This window comes from Salmo trutta, chromosome 35 (assembly GCF_901001165.1).
Source record: "Salmo trutta chromosome 35, fSalTru1.1, whole genome shotgun sequence".
In the NCBI taxonomy this organism is placed as follows: Eukaryota; Metazoa; Chordata; class Actinopteri; order Salmoniformes; family Salmonidae; genus Salmo; species Salmo trutta.
Genome location: NC_042991.1, coordinates 33,977,203 through 33,996,102, shown reverse-complemented (window position 1 = coordinate 33,996,102; position 18,900 = coordinate 33,977,203). Strand labels below are relative to the sequence as shown.

The window sequence follows — 18,900 nt, the reverse complement described above, 5'->3', positions numbered from 1 at the left end:
TTTATCATAAATACATAAAACATTGCATTCTGAGCTAGCAGACAACAGATAAACAACAAAGCAATGATACACACCGAATACCACTCCAATAATGAGGCTAAACAAATACCATATTCTGATACCAGCAGGGGTGAAAAAGGAACAAGAAAATCACTTTGAACACCATTGTAAAATCTTTTTTTTACTTGTTTCACGGTCAAGTGACACCAAGCCCAGTGAGTTGACCAGGATAATCAGAATAGGTCTGAAACAGGTCATTATTTTAAGGGACCTTCTTCCTTATAAGGTAACGCAGGAGGCCCAGGATATGTCTGCCTGTGTCTGTCTCTGACAGCTGCCTGGCCTGGCCTGACCTGCCCTGTGTGTGTGTGTGTGTGTGTGTGTGTGTGTGTGTGTGTGTGTGTGTGTGTGTGTGTGTGTGTGTGTGTGTGTGTGTGTGTGTGTGTGTGTGTGTGTGTGTGTGTGTGTGTGTGTGTGTGTGTGTGTGTTTTGGGATTTACTTTCCTTGTGGGGACAAGAAGTCCTCACAAGGATAGTAAAACAAGGAACATTCGGACAAGTTGGACATTTTGCCGCTCACCACAAGGAAAAATACTATTTTAGGCTTAGGGGTTAGGTTTAGAGTTAGGGTTACAATTATGGTTAGGCATTAGGTTCAGGTTTAGGTTTAGGGGTTTGGGGTTAAAGTTAGGGTTAGGCTTAGGCTTAGGGTTAGGGAAAATAGGATTTTGAAAGGGAATCGATTGTTTGGTCCCCACAAGGATTGTGTGTGTGTGTGTGTGTGTGTGTGTGTGTGTGTGTGTGTGTGTGTGTGTGTGTGTGTGTGTGTGTGTGTGTGTGTGTGTGTGTGTGTGTGTGTGTGTGTGTGTGTGTGTGCGTATGGCAGCAGTGGTCATCACCGTTGGCAGCTGTTCTGTTGGCCTCAAATGCTTTTTACCATTAGCACACGCATGCCCCACCCACCTGAGGATCTGTCCTTTTCAACCATCTATTTCCTGTGTTTGAGGGGTGCAAATTCCACTTGTCACTTAAATCCTGCTGGATTGATTGCTTTAATTTTACTCCTGCGACTCTTTCATACTCTTGCTTGTGCCTGTTGTTTTTTTCTCCGTTAACATTATGACCATGGAAATGTTTGTTTAACACACCCTGGTAATGGATGAAATGGGCTCAATGGAACACATTGTCTTTACGTTGCATCTATAATGTAGCGACCCGCACAGACAGCTGTGTGCTATGTGTTAGGCTATTAGTTGGTTGTGTTGTACTGACCAGTACACAGTGTTCGCGGGGTCCGACATGCCAATCAACCTGCTATCTGCCAATCACGGGAATGCCTGGAATGTTCTGATGCCGGGCATCCTGGTGGTTTGTGGAGGGGGGTTAGGCGGAGCATTGGAAGTTAAGACCAGGTTTAGCCATTGTTCTCTCTCTTACGTCTGACCTTCTCAAGAGAAGGTCACAGTTGTTTTGTAGGGTATCCTTCATTTATTTGGCGTGGGCTACGGCCAAACAGTAGCCTGTGTGAAGTTGGGTTAATAAACCGTAAATTCGTAAACTCAACTCTCTGTCTGGACAATTGTTCCTTTATGATCTAGTCAGGTCATTACAATAAGAACCCTAAAGCTTCGTCAGGGATTTAATGCATTGTCTTGACATTTACATGACAAGAAAGAGACGAGAGAAAACTTTGTTTTGATGGGTGTTCATTTTTTGTGGAATTGAAAAAAGTTATAGTCAATACAGTTGACATTTTTACAAATTAGACGCCCTGAAATGAAAGCAATTTCCTGAAAATTAACAGTCAGATTATAGTGATATGGGGGGAGAACTCCCTGTCTATATATTAATCCCTCTCAATATCTACACCACAATTTCGCCCTTAGTAGAGAGGTGTAATCTAGAGCCTAGCGTGTTGATTTTTTACATTTTTTAAATCAGAGGCTATCCTACTATTGACACACTTGTTGAATGATGCAACAGTATGTGACAACAACTGTAATTAACGAGGCAGTCTAGACAGCACAGGCAAGTGCAGGAAGGCCTAAACAGAGCAAGCTGTTGGTGGTGGCAGCCCTGTTCCACCCCTTTATGTTAATACATTCATATATGCAAATGATCCCTGTGTGTTTTTGCAATTGAGGTGCATATCATTATCTTTATTTTAACTCAAAATATTTAAAAAAAATACCTGATATCATTACAACATTTATATTTGAGTGCATTCTAAGAAAAAAAGTGGAATATGACAATAGATTGAATTCCTCAATTCCCACCAAAATCCCTGAACTCCATTCAATATTCCCACCAAAATCCCTGAACTCAGTACCAGTAACATGTTTTATGTGCTATAATTCAGTCAATATCTGATGGATTTTAAAAATAAAAACATTTCAAAAGTTTAGAGTATCAGGAGTCCCCCTTTTTCTCCCCAATTTTGTGGTATCCAATTGGTAGTTACAGTCTTGTCCCATCGCTGCAACTCCCCTACGGACTCGGGAGAGGCGAAGGTTGGGAGCCATGCGTCCTCCGAAACACGACCCTGCCAAGCCGCACTGCTTCTTGACACACTACTCGCTTAACCCGGAAGCCAGACGCACCAATGTGTCTGAGGAAACACCAGTCTGCTTGCAGGTGCTAGGCCCGCCACAAGGAGTCGCTAGAGCGCGATGGGACAAAAAAATCCCGGCCGGCCAAACCCTCCCCTAACCTGGAAGACAATGGGCCCAATTGTGCACTGCCTCATTGGTCTCCCGGTTACGGCCGGCTGTGACACAGCATGGGATCGAACCCAGGTCTGTAGTGATTCCTCAAGCACTGTGATACAGTGCCTTAGACCGCTGCACCACTCCAGAGGCCCCTGCAAACAATTGGTCCCCCCCAAAATGCGGCCCGCCGTTGAATTTCAAAATCCCGACGTGGCCCTCGAGCCAAAAAGTTTGCACACCCCTGCTCTATACTCTCTCAAAGACAGGATTTAGATGCAGTTAGACCACTTGTTGAGTAGTGTGTAAAGACAGGATTTAGGAGCAGTTAGACCACTTGTTGAGTAGTGTGTAAAGAATGACTAGGTGAACGATAGGAGCTTGAAATCATGCAATTTGAAAAGGGTGAAAATAACTTTGACTTATAGTATTCTATTTGAGTTATTTAAGTGTATTGCCTATTTGAATAAGAACTGAGGTCTCAATCGAAATATCTAAACAGTTTGCCAGTGGCATCTACTGCCTAATTTTGTCACTCTACCTTGCTATTCTATGAATATGTGTTACAACTTACTGCCAGGTGCCATGTCTGGAATGATGCTTTATAGTGTGCTGTCATTGACAGTCATACCATTGTGTGGTTGTGTTTTACAATGTGTTGTCATTGACAGTCATTCCATTGTGTAGTTGTGTTTTACAGTGTGCTGAAAGAGAGACCTGTAGTAGGTAGTTGAGCCGTTTGAAGGCAGATGAAGCCGTGCCAGCAGTTTGTCAGATAGTGTCAGCTCTATAAATATGTGAAGTGCTTATGAAGTTTCCATGTCATCGCTAACTAACCCTGTTGTTGTCCTGTGCTGCTACAGGTGTGTGGGGGTTGGGGAGGGTGTGTGTGTGTGTGTGTGTGTGTGTGTGTTTATGGGTTGCATTGCACATACAGTGAGCTACAAAATTAATTGGACAGTGACATATTTTTCTACAAATTTGTTGGATGCATTTGCTGTTTGTTTTGGTTTCAGATTATTTTGTGCCAATAGAAATTAATGGTAAATAATGTATTGTGTCATTTTGGAGTCATTTCCATTGTAAATAAGAACAGAATATGTTTTTAAACACGGCCCTCTCTAGGAAGAGTTTTGGGGGTTCAAAACTTCAGAATGATGGAGGCCACTGTGTTCTTTAGGACCTTCAATACTGCAGAAATGTTTTAGTACTCTTCCCCAGATCTGTGCCTCGATACAATCCTGTCTCGGAGCTCTACGGACAATTCCTTCGACCTCATGGCTTGGTTTTTGCTCTAAAAATAAAGAGAGTACCACACTCTATACAAATAAACTCCCAGTAATTTATTTGGTGAAACAGGATGCACCTGAGCTCAATTTTGCCTCATAGCAAAGGGTTTGAATACTGTTTTTTATTTTGAATACATTTGCAAACATTTCTAAAAAACAGTTTTCACTTGTCATTATAGGGCATTGTGTGTAGATTGATGAGGGAAAAAAATGCATTTAATACATTTTAAAATAAGGCTGTAAATTAACAAAATGTGGAATAAGTGAAGGGATTTGAATACATTCCGAATGCACTGTAAGTGAATTTGTCCCAATACTTTTGGTCCCCTAAAGTGGGGGGACTATGTACAAAAAGTGCTGTAATTTCTAAACGGCTCACCCGATATGGATGAAAATACCCTCAAATTAAAGCTGACAGTCTGCACTTTAACCTCGTAGTTGTTGTGTAATTTTAAGTCCAAAGTGCTGGAGTACAGAGCCAAAACAACAAGAAATATGTCACTCTCCCAATACTTTTGGAGCTCACTGTATAACAGCCTACAATCACCTGTCCTATTGTGAATTGCATTAATATCAACACTATTCGTAACAGAGTAGTTTAAAAGACTAGTTGCGGTGAGTTTTGGAGGAAGACATACTTTAAATCACCAAACAATCAACACCCTTCCCACAGAGGAAGATAAATGATGAAGGCATTTATCATTCACATGACAGGACACGACAGAGAGTTACAAGTTAGAAGTCACGAGGAGAGTTTTATTATGTGACTGACAAAAATAGCTAATATTTTACACCACAACTGGAGAACAAGCGCTATCTTCTGCACAAAACTCCACCAAAAATAACCCGGGTAAAAAGTTTACATTTATGCATTGCATTTGTTCTAATATGAAATGAACATTGAATGATGTATTTTAAAAAAAAATCTATTTTATTATTTACTGGTATTTAAGCAAGACGCTTTTGGTGCTCAGTCTTTGCTCATTGCTCACTTTTGCAAATGCACTCATTTCATTTGCTGAGGAAGTGACGTTAGCAACCCCAACGCGTTTCCCCAGCAACGGCAAACATGGCAAATGAAAAGAAAGGAAGTTACCGAACTAAACGAGTTTTCGTCAACAATATTGATACCTATTCATCTAAATGTATCGCAAAGGTAAAATAGCAACGATATAAGTCTTTGTATCAGAGTTTGATGTGGTGAAATATTACATAATGTAGCTGACAGTGTTTTTGTTGACACATTTGGCGACCGTGTATAGTTTCTGTCAACCTGCATGGTGGGCGGCTCCTTGGAGGAGGCAGATGAAGATGGTCCCGCTGAGGATGAGACAACACTGCAAGATGGGACTTTTCAAATTGTTGGCACTATCTCAAACAACGAGGGGGAAAAACCCAGTTTTGCATTAGAATGTTATACAGTGAGTATGCTAATTACCAACTATAAACTGGGTGGTTCAAGCCCTGAATGCTGATTGTCTGACAGTCGTGGTATACCACGGGTAACAAGGCATTTATTATTACTGCTCGTATTACGTTGGTAACCAGTTTACAATAGCAATAATGCACCTTATGGGTTTGTGGTATATGACCAATATACCACGGCTAAGGGCTGTATCCGCATTGTGTTGTGCCCTTAGCCGTGGTATATTGGCCATATACCACACCCCCTCTTGCCTTATTTCTTAAATATACAATATTGATATAACCACACACTTCATCATTCAGCACTATGCAATGGCATGCAATGTTCATCTAGGCCTGTCATTGATGTCTTTCCATGTCCGTTCCAGTCACAGAAGCGAGATCAGCTCCTGCCAAGCCTATTGGAATGTGATGTGGTGGTTTACAACATCTCAGAACATGCAACAGCAGAGCTGATAGATGAGGCGACTTGGGCAATTTCAGGTAGGCTACAGACCAGTCCATCTGTTGGATGAAACCATCATGATAAATTCACTGTCAGATAGGGTTGTCAGAGTTAATCAGTTTTACTCGAGTTAACTTTTTGTAATTTTAGTGCGCTCATTTAAAAAAATTTTTTTTGTTTAATCGCAGTCTGAAAGCATTCAAAATATACAAAATCTATACAGATAAAAACAACAATGCAATGTCAAAACAAGTTGACATTTAGGTTAAAAGTGACCTTTATCAATTCGCTTGATTTTGCAAACCATTACTTTGGACAAAATCAAAATGTAAATATTCTTGTAATGCTTTTTGTATAAAAATAAAAATGTAATTACAGCTCAATTTGAGCAAATTCAGAATTTGCCATTGTGATTAATCACAGCAATATCTGCGATGAACCAGATGTGTTCTTTTCTTAACGTCTGTCAGCCCTACTCTCAGACTGTCAGCCCTACTCTCAGTCTGTCAGCCCTACTCTCAGTCTGTCAGCCCTACTCTCAGTCTGTCAGCCCTACTCTCAGTCTGTCAGCCCTACTCTCAGTCTGTCAGCCCTACTCTCAGACTGTCATATTATCTCACTGGACCTTTTGAGTTACATTGCAAATACTGCATGGCCTATAGCCTACTGTACCTACGGTAAGAAGCTCTCTTCTCTTCCTTTTATGCTGCAGCTCTTCACTCAGATATTGACAGTTTTGCGTCTCAGAAGATATTCATTTTGATATCATCAGTCATGACCTGGGCAATGAGCAAGCCAGCCGATCCTGTAAGTTTCTATTCAAATCTTATGTTTCCTAACTACTATATCATTTATGTGTCAATACACTTTTCTGAATGTTACTCATATCTTTTCTGTCCTTAGAATGACCCGGAGATTCCTCTGACAGAGGACGACTACAGGAGGAAAAAACACCATCCTAACTTCAAGGAGCACACCAACGCAGAGAAAACGGTGCTCAAACTGGGCAAAACTGTAAGTATAATGGGTAGGGTTCGGCAATTGTCAACAACAATGTCAACAACAACAAAAACAATGGCAAAAACAACAACTCTTTTGTTTACCATACAGAAAAAGTCCAAGCTGTCCAGTTATGTTGTGGCAGCAGGTATTCAGTATGGAATGGGAGAAAACCTCCTCCACTACTTCTTCAAGGTACATCTGAACTATATAACTGAGACATTGTTGTTCTATCAATACTTCGATGGATGTTCTCTGTCTCACTCTTTTCTCTGGCTTGACTCCTCAAGACGTCTTGGCTGGGAGAGTTTTCAAGAGCTCCTGTTTTTGGGCCTGGCACAAATGTTATCCCTACCATTCATGTCAACGACCTTGCAGGGTTTGTATTTTTCAATGTGTCCATTCCATTGTCTCGATGTTCAATTATTGCTTATTTAAGGGCATCTGTTAGAGTTTGGGTGAAGAAAAAAAAATAATAATTCTATGATATTGTCTACTTTTGTCTACAAGGGTTATTCAGAATGTAATAGACCACAAGCCAAAGATACATTATTTCCTCGCTGTGGATGATTCCAATAATACTTTTGAGGATATTGTGAAGGTAAATAGGCTAAGCCAGACAGACATCTTGTTGATCATTTCAAGTTGGTAAAATTATTGCATTTCTTTCTTTTTTAAATAGATTTGTAGATCTACAAAAATGGTTGGTGTTTTTTTTTCTGTATTCCCCCTGCTAGATAATAAGCTTTGTGCTCGGTCCAGGGAAGATCAAGAAAGTCCCTAAGGAGGAGGCCTACCTCACCAATGTTCTGACGGTCTGTCTGTTTTCATCCCTCATCTCAGGTTTAGGAAAGCTAATTCAGAAATGACCGTTGTCAGTTGGAACATATCTTAACCTGGTCCCAGATCTGTTTGGTGGTCTTGGTTGACCATGGGAAAACCATGACAGAACAGCAGTAGATCTGGGTCTGGTCAATGTTGGAGCATCAATTTCACCTTGTTTTCCAGAACGCTGATATGGATTACCTGAGTGTCAACCTGCGGATAGAGCCAATCTTTCTGAAGGAAACCTTCAACCTTCACTGGGTGTCGGAGGCTGGCATCATTGATAACATCAACCGGGTGGTGGAGGAATACAAACTGTTGAGACTACTATGGGTGAGGGACCAAATCAACTACCAACTACTGTACCTCTTCTGTTCTTAGCTAGGGTCTGAATAGATTTTCCCAGCATCAATTTAGAAGGTGAACATGTTTATTGTCTCTTATTGGAAGGAAAGCTTCGTTACACAGCAATACAGAGAATGTATAGATAGATAGATATTATAGATTATAGATAGTGTCATTATATTATTTTATATGTTATTATATACTCATGTTCAAGTCAGAAATGGTTAAAATATTTAACATGCTCTTTGGTTTTCTCATCAGCCCATCAGAATCTGTCTCCTGGGCCCTCCAGCAGTAGGGAAGAGCAGCGTGGCAGAGAAACTGTGTAAACATTACAAACTGCACCACATCAACCTCAAAGAGGTCATTGATGAGAAGATGAAACATCTGGTCAGTAAAAGCAAAGCAATGACACTTGTAAAGCTCTTCACATTTATTCTCTCTTGTAAAATAGGAAATGTCTCCCCCTTGTGGTAGATCAAAAGAAATGCACCCTTGTTATTTTCTGATATTACAGGTCTCTCTTGTACAATACACGTACGCTCTACAGTATCAATAGGTGTGTGAACCATTTTGTAAAACAACATCTTACAATATATTAATCCAGGTATTCATTTGAGTTGTCCATTATATGTCAGGAGGAGGCTGTGAATGGGGCTGAGCAGGAGGGAGAGAGTGAGGAGGCGGTCAGTAACGCTCAGGACCAACTGGACTCTCTGAAGGACAGCATGGAGCAAAATGAAGGTATATTAATATTCCACAACACAGCCGTGAGTTGTTCCTGAATGCGTGTTTGTAGATTTAATTTAGGTAATATTCCACAACACAGATATGAGTTGTTCCTGAATGCGTGTCTGTAGATTTAATTTAGGTAATATTCCACAACACAGACATGAGTTGTTCCTGAATGCGTGTTTGTAGATTTAATTTAGGTAATATTCCACAACACAGACATGAGTTGTTCCTGAATGCGTGTTTGTAGATTTAATTTAGGTAATATTCCACAACACAGCCATGAGTTGTTCCTGAATGCGTGTGTTTGTAGATTTAATTTAGGTATTATTCCACAACACAGCCATGAGTTGTTCCTGAATGCGTGTTTGTAGATTGAATTTAGACTCCGCCCCTCATCTCTATAATTTGTTTGACTTCATAGTTATGAAGATGTTTGTTTTCTAACATTTCTGAAGCAGTGTTAGTGGTTAGTGCTTATTGATGAATGTCATTATTATTCTTGCAGGTCGCCTGAGCGACGGGCTTGTTTACCGTATCATGCGCGATAAGCTGAACTCAACGCCTTGCAGGAACCATGGCTTCGTCCTCGACGGCTTCCCCAAGTCCTACGATCAGGCCAAGGAGATCTTCTATGGTAAACATAAATCAAATGAACATTATTTACAATTAAAGCGTTGATGATATCGTAAAATACTTTACAAATAAATGATGAAAAAGATAACTTTGTCATCCTGCTTGTTCTCTTAAACACTGATGTTTTCCAGATGAACTGGATTATCCCAGGTCCAAAATGCCTGCCTACAACAAGAAGATAATTCCTGGTAAGTAATTGTAAATTTAACTGAATTGCACAGTATTGCATGGCTATCACTGATTCCCCCACGTCTGTCTCTTTTGCAGAGTTCATTTTCTCCCTGGAGGCATCTGATGACTTTTTAAAGGAGCGGGTGCAGAACCTACCTGAGAGTGTGGTAGAGAAAATGCACTACTCTAAAAACGAGTACCTTACCCGGCTGAAGAAATTTCGAAAGGCCAACGTGGAAGATGAAACGGTTCTGAACTACTTTGACGAGCTGGAGATTCACCCAGAGCACATTGGTAAGGATGAAATACTGTAGATATTGATTTACCAAAAGAGAATAATGCGATAGATAGAATCATTTTGAAACCCTAATATTCAACTGTAATTATCAGAACCAGTAATTGTAGTAAATAGTGTAGTAAATAGTTTTGATTAGAACTCAACGCATTGAGAGGAAGTCTGTCAGTCTTTCATAGTCTGTCTGTCTGTCAGAGGTGAACAATGCCGTCGATCCTGAATACGGTGCTGTGATGGACAAAATCACCAGGCTGGTGGGGCGTCCCAGGAACTACGGACCCACCCCTGAGGAGAGAGAGGAGATGGAGAGGAAGTCCATAAAGGAGACAGCACAGCGCCTGGTACTGGAGACAGCAGAGTGGAAGAGGAGGGAGGCTGAGACCGCTGCCAAGATGGCCACCCAGCTAGAGCAGTGGGTAAGAGATGGGCTGCATCAGAAGTAGTATACTAGAATGGGGTGGCATTTCAGGAAACATCTCTCTCACATTACTCATTGAGATTTGATTCCATTGTGGAATCCTTATAGGCTCATCTCCACATTGCTTACCCCTATCCAGTCCTCTCAGATCTATACACTTTTAAAATCACCCTATACCATGGAAGAGTGGGCCACCAGCAACAATGTAAACCCTGGAGCTGTAGTTTCTGTTTAGCTGAGCTGTACATGACTTGTGTGTGGGTATCTCTAGAACCGTCACGTGACTGAGGTGAAGAGGCAGGAGCATGAGCTGCTGGAGGCTCGCTCCGCCCCCCTGAGGAACTACCTGATGAATTACGTAATGCCCTCTCTCACTGAGGGCATGATGGAGTGCTGCAAGGCCAAGCCAGACGACCCGATAGACTTCCTGGTAATGTTATTATTCCTTCTTTTTTTTTAAATAAACTTTATTAATCCCACAAAGAGAAATCAGACTTGTCACCAGCAAGAGACATAATAATATACTGTATCAGAGACCAGTAGACGGAGCACTGATGGCTGGTGAAATAAGCAAAACCCATGTCTTCCATAGAAGAAAATGGATTCAATAGAGTAGTAGCCTACTTCTACTCTTCAATTATATAGGTTGTACTTCAACAATAAACCGATGTGAATTGCTGTCAGGTACCGAAGTAGCTAGGCCTACAGTAAACAAGTGTCACGTTTCCAACTGAATTGTCTTTTTTTGTTTTTTCTAAATACTACATTTTTGTGTTTATCTATTTCAGGCTGAATATCTCCTCCGGAATAATTCACAAGATTAGTGTGATGTGGTTAACACATTCCAAACGTCTATGAGACCTTGTCGACTGGTATTATAAATGTTTTGTCATGACAGTGTTCTGTGTTGATCAAGTCTACCTTGTTTATTTTTCCCCACAAGAAATACAACGACAACAAAAATCTAGCCCTCTGTTTGGAGGAATTATTGTAAAGATCATTTTATGAATATAATGATCTTTAACTAAATAAAAGTTAAATGTATATTCTGATAAAAAATTGTATGTTAATTCCTCTTCTACATTCACCCTAGCATAAATTGTAATCCAATTACAGACCCACAGCTGATTGGCACAGCGGCTGAATATTAAAAACAAGCGTGAAAACAGAGCTAGTGATTTTCTGAACAAGAAGTTCAACTGATTAAAACTCACAACAAATAAAAAGCTTACATTTAAGGCCAGGCATCACAGGCTGACATTTTTGCGTCTATCAATTTGGAGATTTCTTTGTATTTTGGTCTATTAATATTAGTATTTTCACACAAAAAATAAAATAAACATTTCAAAAACTTGATGAAAATATATAGTTTCTTTAGCTGATCATATTCTACCTTAATTTGAATGAATTTTAACCACTTTAAAATGGAATTATATCAATAATTTCAAAGCTCACTACATTGATTTCCCCATCATTTAAAATCCCATTTCCTAGAGAATGTTACAAACTGGACTATATTTAGTAACTTACTTTGAAGAGATGGTGATTGGGTCTAAGTAGGTGTTTAGTAGTCTAATTTCAGTGTATTTGTCAGAAATTTGCCACCACATTTTTCTCAGCATCAGAAGCATCTGTATTCACCAATTTGTGTGTGGTTATGCTAAGATATATTCTCCAGACTTGCCCTGAGGGAATTGTTGATATGTTGTAAATGTTTTATTCTAGATAACATTTTCTTTGGAAAAGAAAGACAAATTTAAAAAATGAATGTCATTAGTATTTTAATCTGCTCTGGAAATGTCCGGTCCTGGAGTGAAACCATCCAGCATCCAGAAAAAGGGATTTGTGCGATATGCAAATATGCACATATGAGACATCACCTAATTTGCATATTTGTATAAAATATTGATTGAAAAATATATATATATATAAAAAAATGTGTGTCTACGTTCAACTGGTAAAAGTTGATTGTGATATGATTAAGCTAAAACAAATCCCTATTGGGGTGTGGTGACATGCAGGGATAGGCGTCCCGTTAACGGGACAGTTGTAAATCATGCAGCGCCTCGTGTCACGATCGCAGATTTTACAGAAACAACAAATGTTGGTACATATAAGTGTCTTATATCGACTGAAAGCTTAAATTCTTGTTAATATAACTGCACTGTCCAATTTACAGTATCTGTTACTGCAAAAAAATGCCATGCTATTGTTTGAGGAGAGCCCCTTAACAACAAAACACTTTTTTCACCTCGATAGGTTTGATAAATTCCCCTCTGAAGGTGAAATGTATACTTACATTCTGAAATCTTGCTCTGATTTATCATCCAAAGGGTCCCAGAGATAACATGAATTGTCGATTTGTTAGATAAAATCCTTTTTCATATCCTAAAAAGGTCCATATAGCATGCACGATCGATTTTGTATTTCCACTCGTTCAATTTGCAAAGAAAGGAATCTGAAAATCTAACCCTAAATGTTATTTCAACCATTCAAATCACGTTTGTATTTATTCCTCAGAGATCCTAGAACGTAACCAGACTTCACTATATCATTAGGGGTGTAGTATATCCTATAGGACACCAAATTTGGTCAGAGAGCGACGCCTTCATGGCACGCCGATGACGCGGGCGGTCTTCACTTGATCGACTACCTTTGTCAAATAAGCACCAATCGGGGTCAAACAAAGCTAGCTGGATAGCCAATGAGCTGTGCTTTACGGGAGTGTCGGGAAACCCCGTATCTGTCGCAAGTGTAGCTGCTAACCTTGTGCGACAGCAAGCCTTATCATTTTGGACAAAAATTATAAGAATATGGAGAGTTATGAAGTTATAAAAACTGGGTGTTTTGCAAATGTTGAACTTATATTATGGCTACTAATACTGGAAAAGCTAAATCAAAGTCCAAGTTTACAGATGTGATGATATTCTTGCAGAAAAATGTAATGTGAATGTGAATGTCTCCTTCACGATTTGCCCAAATGTACCTTGGTGACTTCACACTAAAAGTAATGTAGTTTGCTCATACTTCAAGTTATCCGTCTGAAACTTTGCACATACACTGCTGCCATCTTGTGGACATGGGCCAAAATGTGGAAAAGGTCAAGGGGTTTGAATACTTCCTGAAGGAACTGTAGTAGGTCTATGAATGTATGCTATAAATCACATGTAGGCCTATGTAATTACATTCAGTATTCAGACCCCTTGACTTTTTCCACATTTTGTTATGTTACAGCCTTATTCTAAAATGTATTAAATCGTTTTTTTCCTTAATCAATCTACACACAATACCCCATAATGACAAAGTAAAACAGGTTTTTATACATTTTAGCATATTTATCAAATAAAGAAAAACGGAATTATAACATTTACATAAATATTCAGACCCTTTACTCAGTACTTTGTTGAAGCACCTTTGATAGCGATTACAGAGTCCTTTAGGTGCCTTTTGGCAAACTCCAAGTGGGCTGTCATGTGCCTTTTACTGAAGGAGTGGCTTCGGTCTGGAAACTACCGTAAAGGCCTGATTGGTGGAGTGCTGCGGAGATGGTTGTCCTTCTGGAAGGTTCTCCCATCTCCACAGAGGAACTCTGGAGCTCTGCCAGAGTGACCATCGGGTTCTTGGTCACCTCCCTGACCAAGGCCTTTCTCCCCTGGTTGGCCAGTTTGTCCGGGCGGCCATCTCTAGGAAGTCTTGGTGGTTCCAAACATCTTCCATTTAAGAATGATGGAAGCCACTGTGCTCTTGGGGACCTTCAATTATGCAGAATGTTTTGGTACCATTCTCCAGATCTGTGCCTCGACACAATCCTATCTCTGAGCTCTACGGACAATTCCTTCGACCTCATGGCTTGGTTTTTTCTCTGGCATGCACTGTCAACTGTGGGACCTTAAAAAGACAGGTGTGTGCCTTTCCAAATCATGTCCAAGGGTTTTTCTTTATTTTTACAATTTTCTACATTGTACAATAATAGTGAAGACATCAAAACTATGAAATAATACATATAGAATCATGTAGTAACCAAAAAAGTGATAAACAAATCAAAATATATTTGAGATTCTTCAAAGTAGCCACCCTTTGCCTTGATGACATCTTTGCACACTCTTCCAACCAACTTCATTTGGAATACTTTTCCATCAGTCTTGAAGGAGTTCCCACATATGCTGAGCACTTGATGCCAGGGGCACACTCCAACACTTAAACATTAATTTCCAAATGAAGTATGTGTGTTTAGGGAGTCCACCAGATCAGAGGCTCTAGGGATGACCAGGGATGTTCTCTTGATAAGTGTGTGAATTGGACCATGTTCCTGTCTTGCTAAGCATTCAAAATGTAACTAATACTTTTGGGTGTCAGGGAAAATGTATAGAGCTAAAAGTATGTTATTTTCTTTAGGAATATAGTAAAGTAAAAGCTGTCAAAAATGTAAATAGTAAAGTAATTTACAGATACCTATCACATTTCAGGTAAGACCCAAATGCAGAAGTTGAAGTAACAATGTTTATTACAGCAACAGGGGCAGGCAAACGACATGTCAAGGCAGGCAGGGATCGATAATCCAGAGTAGTGGCAAGGGCACAGGACGGCAGGCAGGCTCAGGGGCAGGCAGAGTGGTCAGGCAGGCAGGCGGGCTCAGAGTCAGGACAGGCAAAGGTCAAAACCAGGAGAGCGAGAAAAAGAGAGACTGGGGAAAAGCAGGAGCGGAGGCAAAATGCTGGATGTCTTGACAAACAAAACAAACTGGCAACAGACAAACAGAGAAGACTGGCATTAGTACCCAGGGGATAATGGGGAACATGGGCGACACCTGGAGGGGAGTGGAGACAAACACGAGGACAGGTGAAACATCAGGATGTGACAGATACCCCCAAAAACTACTTAAGTAGTACTTTAAAGTATTTTTACTTAAGTACTTTACACCACTGTGAGAAAGTTACAGATGCACAAATATCATACCCCCAAAACATGCTAACATTTCTTCATTACAATAACGGGATGTTAGCATTTTTTGGGGCGTATGATATTTATGCCTCTGTAACTTTATCACTCGTAATTATTTACAATTCATTCACGATTTTCCATAATCATGGTCGCATCCACAATAATGTAGAAGTGTTTAGAAACATATTCTATTCTTATTTACAATAAAAGTGACTCCGAAATGACACAATACATTATTTAATACATTAAATAATCTGAAACACAACCAAAACAAACAAAAAATGCATCCAACAAATTTGTAGAGTAACAAGCTTGATGTTGTCATTGAGTGCAATGAATATGGGACAAAATACTTAACTTTTTACTACTTTTGGTCCCCTAAAATGGGGGGACTATGTACAAAAAGTGCTGTAATTTCTAAACGGTTCACCCGATATGGATGAAAATACCCTCAAATGAGATCTGACAGTCTGCACTTTAATCTCATAGTCATTATATGATTTCAAATCCAAAGTGCTGGAGTAGTCGTACAGAGCCAAAACAAAACTGTAATTGTCCCAAAACTTTTGGAGCTCACAGCCTCCTAACCGTGGTGAATAGAAAGAGAGATCTGTTACACAAGACATTTGAAAACACCGAAAAGTATAAAGACATTTGCTGATTGTCATTAGGCAAGAATTTATATTTCCACTTCTGGCCCTGTGTATCTCGGTGTCGGCCACTCAAATTTCAGTGTTCTCTTCGAACCACATCGCTGGGATGCCGTTCCGGACCACCTTACTTTTGGCCCTGCACATAATGCAACACACTTTGAAAGGCAGTGACCAACATTGGTCAACCTCTTGACAAAAGTGATCGACCAGAAAGTGCCCACACACTCCCCAACCAGTTTCTAGGTCATGAAGAAGACAGAATGGAGGAGAGAGGACGGTGGCCCAATCCCAAATCGACCCCTAGACCCTACGCCCTATTCACTTGTACAAACCTGAGATGATTTGACGGGTCTATGTAATAGGGTGAAACTTCCACCCAGCCTATGAGAGGGCAAGTACGAACTATTACCATATTGATTGCACCTGTCACATCCACAATGCGGAGGGTCTAGGGCATGGACTATCAACTATACTGAACAAAAATATAAATGGAACATTAAACAATTTCAAAGATTTTACTAAGTTACAGTTCTTATAAGGAAATCAGTGAATTTAAATAAATTCATTAGGCCCTATTCTATGGATTTCACATGACTGGGAATTCAGATATGCATTTGTTGGTCATAGATACACTACATGACCAAAAGTATGTGGACACCTGATCTTCGAAAATGTCATTCCAAAATCATGGGCATTAATATGGAGTTGGTCCCCCTTTGCTGCTATAACAGCCTCCACTCTTCTGGGAAGTATTTCCACTAGATGGTGGAACATTGCTGTAGGGACTTGCTTCCATTCAGCCACAAGAGCATTACTGAGGTCGGACACTGATTTTGGGCGATGAGGCCTGACGTTCCAATTCATCCCAAAGGTGTTTGATGGGGTTGAGGTCAGGGCTCTGTGCAGGCCAGACAAGTTCTTCCACACCGATCTCAACAAACCATTTCTGAATGAACCTCGCTTTGTGCACAGAGGCATTGCCATGCTGAAACAGGAAAGGGCCTTCCCCAAACTGTTGCCACAAAGTTGGAAGCACAGAATCGTCTAGAATGTCATTGTATGCTGCAGTGGCGATTGCTTATTTGAACTGTTCTTGCCATAATATGGACATGGTCTTTTACCAAATAGGGCTATCTTCTGTATACCACCCTTGCCTTGTCACAACACAAGTAATTGGCTCAAACGCATTAAGAAGGAAAGAAATTCCACAAATGAACTTTTAAGAAGGCACCCCTGTTAAGTTTGGAACTTGGTAGTGAGTGTTGCAACCGAGGACAGACAATTGTTTTGTGCTACGTGCTTCAGCACTTGGCAGGTCCGTTCTGTGAGCTTGTTTGGCCTATCACTTTGCGGCTGAGCCGTTGTTGCTACTAGACGATTCCGCTTCACAATAACAGCACTAACAGTTGACAGCTCTAGCAGGGCAGAAATTTGACGAACTGACTTGTTGGAAAGGTGGCGTCCTATGACAGTGCCACGTTGAAAGTCACTGAGCTCCTCACTAAAGCCATTCTACTGAACATGTTTGTCTATGGAGATTGCATGGCGGTGTGCTTGATTTTATACAGCTGTCAGCAATGGGTGTGGCTGAAATAGCTGAATCCAAATACTTTTTTATCTATAGTGTACCTTAAAAAAAAAGTAGGGGTGTGGATCAGAAAGCCAGTCAGTATCTGGTGTGACCACCATTTGCCTCATGCAGTGCGACACATCTCTTTCGCATAGAGTTGATCAGGCTGTTGATTGTGGTCTGTGGAATGTTGTTCCACTCCTCTTCAATGGCTGTGCGAAGTTGCTGGATATTGGCGGGAACTGGGACACGCTGTCGTACACAACGATCCAGAGCATCAAAAGCATGCTCAATGGGTGAGTATGCAGATCATGGAAGAACTGGGACATTTTCAGCTTCCAGGAATTGTGTACAGATCCTTGCGACATGGAGCCGTGCATTATCATGCTGAAACATGAGGTGATGGCGGTGGATGGGGACGACAATGGGCCACAGGATCTCGTCATGGTATCTCTGTTCATTCAGATTGCCATTGATCAAATACAAAATGTGTTTGTTGTCTGTAGTTTATGCCTGCCCCTACCATAACCCCTCCGCCACAATGGGGCACTCTGTTCACATCTGCAAACCGCTTGCTCACACAATGCCATACATGTGGTCTGCGGTTGTCAAGTTCTCTAAAATGACGTTTGAGGTAGCTTATGGTAGAAGCCTTTACACCAAGTTCTCTTGCAAGAGCTCTGGTGGACATTCCTGCAGTCAGCAGGCCAAAATTAAAAAAGCTGATTTCCTTTTATGTCCAACAATAAATAAATGAAACATATATTTTGTTTTTTTGGACTGCTCAGAATACTCGCGGGACCAAACCAAATAGAACCCTGGTCTAGGGGTTGATTTGGCCAGACTTTTGTTGAAATTAGAAATTCCCCTTGTCCTTCTGCAGAGGTGGAAATGTAGCGATATAGATAGACGATTCATCTTTATATCTGTGCCATTCGAGCGTGACCATGCTAAGATTCACTTTAGGCCATTTTGACTGAAGTGGAAGAGAGGCCCAACTCGGCGGAAAATCTTGTCTCCCTCCAACATGTGGCGGTTTTGCCCATCGAGCAAGGAGTTTTTGAATGGCGGTCAAATAGAGCGTGTCGAATTTGTTCAACAAAAACATGAATGGCTTATTTGCTACGTGACGCCTATTTAATCGAAAATAAGTTGTGTAATGCTTAAGTTGTTACACGAGTGTACTGATATAAGTAGGATTCATGACATCCCGGCAACTTTGAGAGAAAAAAAAAAAATAGTCTGGAGATGGCTATGCATATTCATGACATGACATACCTCTCGATTGAATACAGGCGGTAGAAATAAACAATCCTATTCGAATATAAAAAAAATATATATATAATAATAATTTAAATAAATAAATAAAGAAGAGTGCTGTCATTTAAAGGACTACAGTTCCCATGTGATAAAGTAAAAGTGTGCTTTACGTCATGACGGCCACACAACAC

The 18,900-nt window shown here is 40.4% G+C and overlaps 1 protein-coding gene across 1 annotated transcript; it reads left to right on the top strand.

Moving 5' to 3' along the window:
- The first annotated feature begins 5,045 nt into the window (after positions 1-5,045).
- LOC115175120 (adenylate kinase 7) lies at positions 5,046-11,636 on the top strand. Its single transcript, XM_029734326.1, has 18 exons — positions 5,046-5,150; positions 5,257-5,415; positions 5,788-5,902; positions 6,577-6,671; positions 6,768-6,878; positions 6,975-7,058; positions 7,154-7,242; positions 7,374-7,464; positions 7,601-7,678; positions 7,872-8,021; positions 8,295-8,423; positions 8,672-8,777; positions 9,274-9,402; positions 9,533-9,589; positions 9,669-9,866; positions 10,063-10,283; positions 10,557-10,715; positions 11,074-11,636. Exons 1-18 carry the CDS (start codon positions 5,064-5,066, stop codon positions 11,107-11,109), a joined length of 2,094 nt encoding a protein of 697 aa, XP_029590186.1. The 5' UTR covers positions 5,046-5,063; the 3' UTR covers positions 11,110-11,636.
- The last annotated feature ends 7,264 nt before the right edge of the window (positions 11,637-18,900 follow it).

Bases quoted from the DNA above. Each gene is read 5' to 3' on its own strand.
- LOC115175120 (XM_029734326.1), top strand. From the start codon at position 5,064: ATGGCAAATGAAAAGAAAGGAAGTTACCGAACTAAACGAGTTTTCGTC. The intron at 8,778-9,273 runs GTATATTAATAT...TTATTCTTGCAG, and splicing joins CAGCATGGAGCAAAATGAAG to GTCGCCTGAGCGACGGGCTT. The intron at 9,590-9,668 runs GTAAGTAATTGT...TCTCTTTTGCAG, and splicing joins CAACAAGAAGATAATTCCTG to AGTTCATTTTCTCCCTGGAG.